General features: G+C 42.8%; 1 protein-coding gene across 1 annotated transcript in view; it reads left to right on the top strand.

Annotated features, from left to right (window-relative positions):
* Window positions 1-2,220: 2,220 nt before the first annotated feature.
* Window positions 2,221-12,023, top strand: part of LOC126114536 (SAM and SH3 domain-containing protein 1-like) — a 443,876-nt gene continuing 434,073 nt past the window's right edge. The window contains exon 1 of the mRNA XM_049915025.1: window positions 2,221-2,353. Coding sequence (XP_049770982.1) covers window positions 2,221-2,353 — 133 coding nt within the window. The remainder of the gene's footprint in view (window positions 2,354-12,023) is intronic.

Genomic DNA, 12,023 nt, shown 5'->3' on the forward strand with positions numbered 1-12,023 from the left:
GTACTATCTACGAAGCATTATGAAATTTATTATCTATTCCATTTGTTTGATTACTTAATAATGCAGTAAAAGTGATATGTGTGTCTGCTTCTTTTACATTTTTTTATGTTTTGCGTTTTTCTACTCTGTGCGTAATGCCTCTTACCAATTGCTTAGATTATAGCGAAACTAGAAATATTCACATAATTTAAACATGTTTGACCTAAAAAGCAACATTACGTATGTACCGATGCTCTCATAACTAACACATATTTTTCCTGATTTTTTTTCAGGTAGGTGATTCCTTACAGAGACATGGCAGCGAGTAGATGGTGAGTGAAACCACCAGTAGTAGATCTGAAAGTGTGTAGTGATTAGGAGATAGCAGAGTGACTATCTATGCTATCTGTATGTATTAGTAAACAAAATTATTTCTACAGCAATATCACCTTTCGATGTTGTTCCCATTCAGAACATACATCAGCTACACAACATTTTGAATGAGTAATTGACAAAATGACAGTTCATTCGCATTAGGGCACTACTACAAGAACATTGCGGTGTGTTCCAAACTGCGATGAAGATTAGTTATGGTTACAAGGATTCATTAATCTCACATCCGTTTTTATAAGAACGAAAAATTAAGGGTGCTAATGATTTTTCAACAGCTTTTACCGCTTTTCCGTGACTGCCCTCATCACTAGTGTCGAAGTATAGATTTCAGTAGCTTCTGGTGTAGTAGCGATAATACGCTTTGTTGTCTTGTGACACATGACTTACACAAAAGTCAGATGTAGATTTTCGTCAGTAGTGAGGCGTCACAAAGCTAATTTCTTGTGGCTACCACGACCACAAATTTATTGCATGATTGAGTATTTTTTGCACAGGCTGCTGTTAAGTTTCTACTTCTTTTCACAACTGATTTCGGCTTTTTAAACCATTATCCAGTGTTCAGCATTATAACAAAACCTCACTACATTACCCCTGCAAATCGACATAGTGTGTATGTAAACTAACGGAGAAGCGATTACCTACAAAAAGGTGCCGTATATACATAAATGGCAGCGTATTCACATTGTTTGCTTCTGTTTGTTTTGGTTTGGAAATTTAAATGTTCGTGATGTTTTGACAGTTACATGGTGCTCTTAAGAAGGGAAAAGTGCAAAGATATAACGGGAACCAAAGAATAAAAGTGAGGGCAATCCAAAAAATTCAGAGTTCTATTTATGTATATAGACGTATATGCTCAAAGAAAAAGGAGCTAATAACAATAAATTTAAAATAAATTTTTCGAAAGTATCGTATACGAAATGGGGAATTACGAAAATTTAAAAATTTTACTTAGTGTACTGGCAATACAAAGAATCCTACCTGTCAGTGTGGAAACTACGAACGGAATTCCCATTTGGCCGGCCGCGGTGGTCTAGCGGTTCTAGGCGCTCAGTCCGGAACCGCGGGACTGCTACGGTCGCAGGTTCGAATCCTGCCTCGGGCATGGATGTGTGTGATGTCCTTAGGTTAGTTAGGTTTAAGTAGTTCTAAGTTCTAGGGGACTGATGACCACAGAAGTTAAGTCCCATAGTGCTCAGAGCCATTTGAACCATTTGAATTCCCATTTTGGTTAGATTAGTTTTACACCTAAGTAGAATAACAGAAAAGTTACGGAGATATCTTCTGTTCTGTAGTTCAGTTTTTTCGTTGATATATGTACCTAGCTGATGACTAAAAATTCTATTTTTTTTTTCAGAATATTCATTTTCTGCATTTTTTTTTTTTTTGTGTGATGGAAGATTTGGAGTTTGTCGTATATGTTTCATTGAGGTGCTTTTATTATGCAGCTAAACAGAGGATAAGGGCTTAAAGAGCCTAAGCCAGTTATGAAATGAAGAAAAGTTTGAATAAATAACAACCTATGTGGAAGAATCCGCATTAACTTAACAACACACTTAACGCTCATGCTGTCAGCACACCGAGGAGAAGCTGCTCCATTATTCGCAGATGGAAAAAAAAAAAAGGTCTGAGACGGCACTTGCTTGGTTCTATTTATTGAGACCTGTTTTCATACTCACTGAGCGCTAGCAAGCAAGGGATCGACCTTTACTATGAGTTAGAAACGTGGCCTCTACATGGCGTTAGGAAGACCACAAGTACGTTCTTTCCAGACGACAAGGTGTCAGAGCAAACCGGTAATGTTATTATTAGAACAAGAAATTGAGGCAGCAGCTTCCTCGTGGAGCCGGAATGTTTTTCCCGGTCAGTTCTCCACCTCCCTGCGTCAACTTGCTCGGCCGCAAGCGCGTCCCTCCTCTCTGCTGCTGGGGCGAGCTGCTCTTCTCGGACCATAAAGCCCAACTGTCCCTCGAGTTGCTCCCCAGTATGGTGTGTAACAGCCGGAAATGCCTTAATGTGCCCCTCGTGTGCCTTCTGTGCGGTTTTCTTTCCGGACTTATTGCTTTTCCCCGGAAACCGTTCTCGGCGAGACGTATTCTGTTCCGACAACACTTGCGGTTAAGTCAACAGTCCAATACTCTTGTGGCCAAACTCTCCTTCGATTCCGGTCTCATCACGTGCAGTGTTCCACCCCTTCACTGGTTTAGTTGTACCCCTTTAAATAATTCTCAACGCAGATTTCACCATTTCCAAAGAATCCTAAAATATTTTCGGTCAAAGTGTCATATAGAAGCAATCACAAGAGGGACACTGTGAATCCGTGCCACCAGCAATTGATACACGTAGAATGTTCCATTGCAAGTTGGTTTCCTCCAAACACAAGGCAGTACAACTAATGTGTACATGAGATTTGCATGAATATTTCTAAGGCATACCATTCCCCGTAAGATTATTTCTCCAACAGACTACTGGTAACAAGTAGGCTTTTCTACGTAAATTATTTTTTATTCGATAAATTCGTGATTGATGATCCAATTATTGGTACATCGGACACCAATTTCTTTAAACTGTTGCTGCAGTAACAAAATAAATGAGGATTATCTCCTCACGACTCACTAACCTGGCGAACCACAGCTTGGGATCAGGATACCCATTTATTAAGTTGCAGATTTCTCCTGTAAGTGTATCGAGAAATTAATTAATATTTCGATCTCTTATCATATTGCCTATATTCTCAATCATACCGTTATAATAGATTCTGAGCCTCTATTTATTTACGCCAGCAAACCGAAATTATTAACAAGGACATCTAGCGCACTTCCCAGATTTTTCCGGTTATTTTTTATGCAGACCTTGTTGTGTATTTCCTCATGTTGCCTGAGTCTTTACATTTTGCAGAATTATGGTGCAGAAGTCAAAGCAGAAAATGAATGCATGAACACAAAATACCGACTCTTAGGTTGGAGACCTCTTATACATTTGATTCAACAAGTCTGTGACGAATATCATTTGGTAATAACATAGCTGCTCACAGGCTGTTCGTGTGAACTTCCGGTTTCCCTAATGATGGTTGGACAACCGAAGCCCGTAAATACGACTCAGACTAAAGCGATTTGTACTCTATCTTAACATCTGTGGAAAGTTTATGATTGCAAGTATTATTATCAGCCAATCCGTTAGAGTATAACATGGACAGTAATGATACCCTCATATTCCTTTGTGGCAAACTCTTAACACAATGAAGGAGGCGCAGCATATCATTGAATCCTGAACTGAGTTACGGATCTGTCTATATATTCCACAAAAACCTGCTTTCTGCTGTATTGAATTACAATGTCTTTCCAAATTTCTGATAGAAGAATATGCGCTTAGTAATGCATACAAGTGGAGCTAATTTGGCTTGAAATTATCCATTCACCTGTAAAGAAATCCGTCGGATCCTTGAGTTTTGCGTTTCAGTGATTTCCATTGCCATCCATACACTTATTAGGAGCAATTCGGCAATGGCATAATAGAAACAGCACGTCTTCTTTCTTAGAATTTTAAAATACAGTTTTAAAAACAGTTTAAGAGTTTATTAGACTTTCGTCACACTCTTAGAGGAAAGAAAAGACCCAAAAGGCATCAGAAAAAGATCTGATAACTTTGAGCATGTGATCTTCAAATCACTCTCTTCGTCTTGTGTTACTTGACGAAGCTGAAATACCGACTTCCGTAAATACGCAACTATTCTACTGAGCCTGTGCAGCAAGCGACTTAGACGCCCACTTTACATTGGCTGGTTATAAAACACAGCCGTTCACAAGTACCAAAATTTCAGCGGCGTTTTGCGATCTAGTAGTCTAATGTGTGGTAATGGAACAAACGTACAAACGAAAGAAAGCAAACTACAACTAGTACTTCTACATGCAAAGTGCACTGACGATAGAGGATAAACGAAAGCCAGTAGGGATCTGGCATGAAGTCCCGAATCGTCTATGGTGCTGTGCAAGGATTGCGCCGTTGAAACAATGCCTTAATACCGAAGCACTTGTGCCTTCCTGGAGGACTCATTTGCATTGGTGTACTTGGAGTCGCAGCAAAGCATTGGGCCCTTCGCGAAAACTTCCCCTTGCTGCCAGGGAGTGGCGGTGACGATGACGAGTGGCAGTAGCAGCGTTGGAGGGCGGGGGAACTGGAGGGCCTTTTGTCCAGCGCGGACCCACACGCGGCCACCGAGTCGCGAAACAGGCTCCCTTCCAGGGGGCCTTCTGCAGCCGTTTGCTTGCGCTCAGTTCAGCATCCAGCATGTTCAACGTATTGTTTCATTCCATAATTGATTCCAGCTGCACAGATTACAAATATTGTTAGTCATTATGGTGATTTAACGTTCTGCTTAAGTAATTTAAAAATTTTCTGCGTGAAGGTGAAAACTGCAGATGGTTTGGAACATGCTTTTAATCCTTTAAGTGATATTGTTAAATATAGAGGGTGTTTCAAAGTCTTTGCGACAAATATCTAAAGGTGATATATCACGTCATGGGGAAGAACTTTTATTAGTGACAGAATGTTTACTGATGCTTCACAGCGACGCCAGGCGTCGTTTAAGACTGGTTATGCCCCTGAGAGACAGCATGGTATAGGCATTCTGCGGCGCTTATATAGGATGTGTGTTGCCTATAAGCCAGTTATCCACTCTACGTGAAATGTGGTAGACCGAGTTTTAAAACGTCTCTCTCCTTTCAGACACATTCATTCATAGATTTTTCTTATAAAATTATGCAGTAAATTGCAGAGAACCATCCAAGTAGCAACATTAATCTTGTTTATTACGTGATGACTACTTTCGCGTCTACGCTTATTATCAATTGATCCCCTAAGCTATGCAATAACATCCATTACGACAGTCACAGGCCTATTCATTCCAGTTAAACACATTTTGTAAATTAGTGCAAGGCTGGCCAGTCTCCGTAGCTGAGGGGTCAGCAAGGCAGAATGCAAGCAAGAGGCCCAGGTTCGTTTTTCGGGCGGGTCGGAGATTTTTCTTCGTTCAGGGATTGGATATTGTGTTGTTTTCATCGACACGCAAGTCGCCAAAGTGGCGTCACCTGAAAAAACTTACACCAAGCGGTCAGTCTACTCAGTGGGAGGCCCTAGCCACACCCACGTTTCATTTCACTGCAGGGCTGAACTTCATTCACCTAAAAAGATGAACGAAGTTTAGCCCAGCACTAGTTTACAAGATGTGTTTAACTGGAATAACCGTCATGTGGCTGTCGTAACGGGTGTTATTGCATATCTTAGTGGTTGATCTGATAATGAAGTTACATTGGAAACTTACCATCAAGTAATAAGGAAAATTAATTTCGCAACTCGGACGGTTCGTTGCTATGTGTTGCATAATTCGGTAAACCATACAGTTCCTGATGTCATACTTTCCAGAATACTGGAAATTAGTAAAATAAGTTTTCTTGTTGAAAATCACTCTGTCAGTTTACTGGGACAGGTATTATGCAGATTGAGCACACCTGAGTAGTAGACCTCGCTAGTTCGGTGAAATCCCGTTATTCCATGGCTGGGAAGCGTCAGCGACCCGTTTGTTTCTAGCAAAACTTGTATCCCATGACGTGATCTCTCACCCCTAGACGTTTGTCACAAAGACTTTGAATCACCTTGTACGATGGTGCGCTGAAAAGTAACGCCTCCGAATTTTTATATGAAAACTCTTAAATCTTTTTAAATAAAATAAACTTTATTAGCATTCTACATCTTTCTCGTTCATATCTACTTATTTGCAGCCCTCTGCCGCTAGAGGCCTCCGAACTGTAGCGTGTAACGTGGCGATGTGCAGGTGCGTGAGGAATAGCGTGCTGTAATCGTATTTCGAATTCATGAAATCCGTCCACATATGGAACACCCTCTCTTTCAGCATGACAACGCCAGACCACACACGAGCGCTGGGACATGTGCAACAGTCTGACGCCTTGAGTTCACTGTCGTCGATCATCCTCCATGCAGCTGGGCAGACGCTCAGGAATTTTAGCCTATAAATTGACAACATCTTGCAGCTAAGAGAGCTCACTGCGCTGAGGAAGTAGGGATAACTGGTGAAAAAGGGCGAATATGTCAAGATGTTTTGATTATATGTCTCCAAAGTTGTTTCCACTTTGATAGTGATAAAGCATTACAAGCAGCGGTGAGGATGTGGCTCCGTCAGCAAAGTCAAACATTTCTGCATTGACGGTATCAACAAACTGGTCTGTGTTTGAAATGTGTTCGCTGCCAGGGTAACTATATTGAGAAATACATACGTAGACATGAAGAATAAAGATGTAGACTGTTAACAACCTTTGTTTTATTTAAAAAACTTCAAAAATTTCCACATAATAAATTCGGGGTCTTACTTTTAAGTGCGCTCTCTTACACTGAAGCGCCAAAGAAACTGGTATACGTATTCGTATTCATTTACAGAGATATGTAAACTGGCAGAACATGGCGCTGCGGTCTGCAACGCCTATATAAGACAAAAAGCATCTGGCGCAGTTGTTAGATCTGTTACTGCTGCTACAGTGGCAGGTTGTCAAGATTTAAGTGAGTTTGAATGTGGTGTTACAGTGGCGCACGAGCGATGGGATACAGCATCTCCGAGGGAGCGATTAAGTGGGGATTTTCCCGTGCGACCATTTCAGAATATCACGAATCCGGTAAAACATCAAATCTCCGATATCTCTGCTGCGGAAAAAGATCCTCCAAGAACAGGACGATCGACGACTGAAGAGAATCGTTCAGCATGACAAAAACAACCCTTTCGCAAATTTTTGCAGATTTCAATGCTGACCATCAACAAGTGTCAGCGTGAGAACCATTCAACGAAGCTTCATCGATATGGGCTTCCGGAGCCGAAGGACCACTCGTGTATCCATGATGACTACACGATACAAAGCTTAACGCCTTGCCTGCATCCGTCAACTCTGACATTGGACAGTTGATGACTGGTAACACATTTCCTGGTCGGACGAGTCTCGTTTTAAATATATCGAGCGGCTGGACGTGTACGGGTATGGAGCCAACCTCATGAATCCCTGGAACCTGCATGTCAATAGGAGACTGTTCAAGCTGGCGGAGGCTCTGTAGTGGTGTGGAGCGTGTGCAGTTAGATTGATATGGCACCCCTGATACGTCTAGATACGACTCTGACAGGTGACACGTAGGTAAGCTTCCTGTCTGATCACCTGCATCCATTCATGTCCATTGTACATTCCGACAGACTTGGGCAATTCCAGCAGGACAATGCGACACTCCACACGTCCGGAATTCCTACAGTGTGGTTCCAGGAACACACTTTTGAGTTTAAACATTTCCGAGGGCCACCAAACTCCCCAGACGTGAACATTATTGAGCATATCTGAGATTCCCTGCAACGTGCTGTTCAGAAATTATCTCCACCCCCTCGTATTCTTACGGATTCTGCGGGATTCGTGGTGTAAATTCCCTCCAGCACTACTTCAGTCCAGTCCATGCCACGTCGTGTTGTGGCACTTCTTCGTGCTCGCTGGGGCCCTACACGATATTAGCTCTTCATTGTATACATCAATGATAAACTACTGGAATTACCATGTATAACCATGTATAATTGTTTTTCTTCTGATTCATTCGTATCAGTTTTCATCACACGATACCTCATTATGTCTGCCTCTGTAGATGAGTTATCAGCGCGGTTGGCTACCATGTGGGAGAAAACGGTTCGACTCCCGGTACTATCTAGGATTTTTTCTTCATGCAAAGACTGGAATGTGGTCCAGTCAATCTCGGGATAGCAGTTGAGAAGCTGCTTGAACGAGAAGCAGTACTGCTGATTCCACGACCTTCTATACCGCATCCAGATGACGTCATTGGCCGAGGATGACACAGTGGTCGATCGATCCAGAATGGCGGTGCTTGTTTGCATACTTACCGGAAATCTAAAAATAGCTAATAAATTGAGCGGGTTCATTCATTGAGTAAATAATGACATATATTGCATTGTTAAGTTGGAAAAAAACTTTTACCATTTCAAGGGTTAACGGAGGTCAGAAAGGGATTGTAATATGCTGTGAGCAAAGCGAACACAGAGTAATGCAGTAATCCTCGGATGCAAAAGTGCAGTTCGGTGGTTGATGTCGCTGCAGGAATACCGCAACTTAGCGTTATTGTAGTGCTCTTACATTGCATTGAATGAACCTATACAGTACATGAGGTGCATATCGGCCAACTCTTCATCCTACCCATACTGCTGTGAGTCATTGTCACCGTCCAACTAACACTGCTGGAAAAACAAACCCTAGTCATAACCGATCAGTAATGAATGCACACTTGAAGGCTGCTGTCAACAGCATGTGCCGTGTGTGAATAGAACAAGTTTCTTTCCAAATAAGACACGCAGCGCATACAACCGATAACTGCAGTGTTGTGCAGTATTTTTAGTGCTATGCACATAGACTTTATTTAATTTTACATTTTAAAAACAGGAATTGCAATTTGTAGTCCTCATATGTGGTTGGGTTGTTTGGGGAAGGAGACCAAACAGCGAGGTCATCGGTCTCATCGGATTAGGGAAGGACGGGGAAGGAAGCCGACCGTGTCCTTTCAAAGGAACCATCCCGGCACCTAAATCAGGATGACCGGACGCGGGGCTGAACCGTCGTCCTCCCGAATGCGAGTCCAGTCCCTCATATGTGACTATGTGACTTGTTGATATAGACTAACTAATAAACAGTTATTTTTTAAAAGATATTCGTATGGAGTGTGCAGCCATGCATGGATGAGAAATATGAACGATAAACAGTTTAGACAAGAAGAGAATTGAAGCTTTTGAAACACACATCCATGCCCGAGGCAGGTTTCGAACCTGCGACCGTAGCAGTCGCGCGGTTCAGGACTGAAGCGCCTAGAACCGCTCGGCCACCGCGGCCGGCTTTGTAGAGGGAGACCAGTAGATGAATACAGTAAGCAGATTCAGTAGGATGTAGGCTGCAGTAGTTATTCGGAGGTGAAGAGGCTGGCACAAGATAGAGCAGAATGGGAAGCTGCATCAAATCTGTCCTCGAAATAAAGACCACAATGACAACAACAAAGGTGAGGCACAGTTTGTAGTATAACTTGTTTTCCCCAGTGGTCCTACTTCACCATATCCTTCCAGGGTTCTGGCAATTAATTATATTTATTTGATCCAGTCAAAAATACTTAAAAAGTGTAGAGCAAAGAATAAAATAAAAATTATATTCGCTGTAAGAGGTTTGCATTGACGATAGACCTACGACCTTAGACTATCTCTTGTAAGCCCGCTGTTACTCTACTGTATCCTACAGTAAGAAAAATAATCAGCAGGTCCTTATTTTTCCTTTTCTTTCTCACTATGAACCTCCTCACTGGTCAAATTAGAACTAAAAGAATAACTGTAAAATCCTAGATTTGTAGCTGTATTTTTGGCAATCGCTAGAACTCAGCAGTAACATTACTATCGTTGGATGTGTTGACTTAATACAGTTAATTACCGGTGGTTTAAAAATTATAGCTGTGCATATTTATCAGGTGTCATCAGGGAACGATTTTCTGAATCGATTAGAGAGAGAGAGTGCTTCGAAGCGCAGTGTCGCGCAAAAGGATCATCTCAACACTACACCCAGTCGCCCGCTCTTTTCATTCACGGCTAATGGGAGGGAGTATGTGAGTGAGGGATGGGTGACGTAATGGACAACGAGTGCTGCTTCGAGAACGGTAAATTACAACGACTGCAACGGACGTACGCGAGATCACAGGGAGCAGCGTAAGTGTTGAAGGCAGCGAAAGAGAATTAATAAGGAGATGCGGGCCGGAGATGCGCACGCCCTGTTTGAGCACTTCCGCAGGGCTTCACACTTCGCTCCCCCCGTTCCCAGTTTGAAGCTGCTAAAAAAGAGAAGGGGCACGCCATTAGTTTCGATTTCTTTCTAACAGAGAAACGGCGCTACCGGCTAAGGGGGGAAAATGTGTTCCAGTCGAATTTGTAGATGGGGCCGCTTCTATATAATGAGTGCACGGCGAACGGGCGCGCATAGTAGACGCTGTGAGGGTGTCCGCAGAAAGGCGACGGTCTGTTGCTGGATGTGCCACGCGATTAAGCGGACCACCAGCGCAAACCCAGCAGCCCATCTGGGGGTCTGGGCGGAACCGCTACCCGCCCCGCGGTAATGAGGAGACGCCGAAGCCTGGACGTGAATGTCGCGCAAAGCTTCCGCCTCACTTGACATGCTTCGCTTCGAATGGTCCAATACGTCCCATCGTTTCTGGTCCAATATTTGTCGCTCTCTTTTATACTAAAAAATAATTGTTATGGCACTGCTCGCGGTAAAATAAAATACACTGTAGTTTGATCAGCACATTCATTCAAGAATGGCATGTTCATTCAGCTCGATTTACACCACGAAAAATATTGAAGCGCATGATTCACACTCGCAGGATTTGGTTACAATCTTAATAAAAAAGACAGTTGCTTCTTATGATATTCTGTCCGACATGTAGGTTGATGTAGCTGTCCACGCTAGTCTGTTCTGTGCAGGCCTCCTCATCTCTGCGCAGTTACCACAATCTACGAACCCACATCCATTTGAGCCTGCTCACTGTACTTAACCCTCGGTCTCCGTCTACAGTTTTTAACACTCCTCCATTTCCCCTCCAAATTAACGATTACTTGACGCCTCAGGGTGTGTCCTATCTACCGATCCCTTCTTTTAGTGCAACTGTGCCATAATTTGGTTCCCCCAATTCGTTTCAGTATCTCTCCATTAATTGTTCATCAGTCCATTTAAGCTTCAGCATCCTTCTGTAACACCACTTTTCAAAACTTTCTATTGTCTTCTCTGCGCTGTTTGTCGCCCACGTTTCACTTGCGTACAGGGCTACACTCCAGATAAATACTTTCAAAAAAGACATCCTAAAACTTGAATCTATATGCGATGTTATTAAATTTCTTCAGAAACGCTTTTCTTGCCATTGCCAACCTACATTTTATATCCTCTCTACTTCGCCCATCACCAGTTATTTAGCTGTCCAAATAACAAAACTGGTCTATTACTTCCAGTATGTTGCTTCTGGAGTGAAAGGATCAGCCGGTAAACAACCGCCCAGGGGACGCCCGAGTATGTGTATTGCATTCACATACTCTTCGTGGAGGCTCCTTTCTTATCCCCCATGCTGATGACCCCAGAAATTTCCGACCCGTATCACGTCTCAGCCATATCTTTAAAATCTTTGAAAGAATACTCCAGGATCGCCTCTCCAGTGCCATAGAACCCTACCTAATCCCCCAACAAGCAGGTTTCCGCCCAGGGAAAAGCACTACATCTCAGGTAATTAACCTCACGCAGCTGATTGAAGACAGCTATGAGAACCGGAAAATAACCGGTGTCGCCTTTATTGACTTGACAGCCGCATATGACACCGTCAACTTACGTCTGCTAATGAAGAAGCTGTATGCCATTACCAGGGACTTTAAATTCACATCCACAGTTAGAAGTCTGTTAGAGAACCGTAGGTTCTCTGTGGAACTCCAAGGGCTGCATAGCAGGTGGCGGGCCCAGAAAAATGGTCTCCCTCAGTGCAGCGTACTGGCACCCTTACATTTCAACATATACACCAATGATCAACCACTGCCAGCT

This window comes from Schistocerca cancellata, chromosome 1 (assembly GCF_023864275.1).
Source record: "Schistocerca cancellata isolate TAMUIC-IGC-003103 chromosome 1, iqSchCanc2.1, whole genome shotgun sequence".
NCBI classification, from domain to species: Eukaryota; Metazoa; Arthropoda; class Insecta; order Orthoptera; family Acrididae; genus Schistocerca; species Schistocerca cancellata.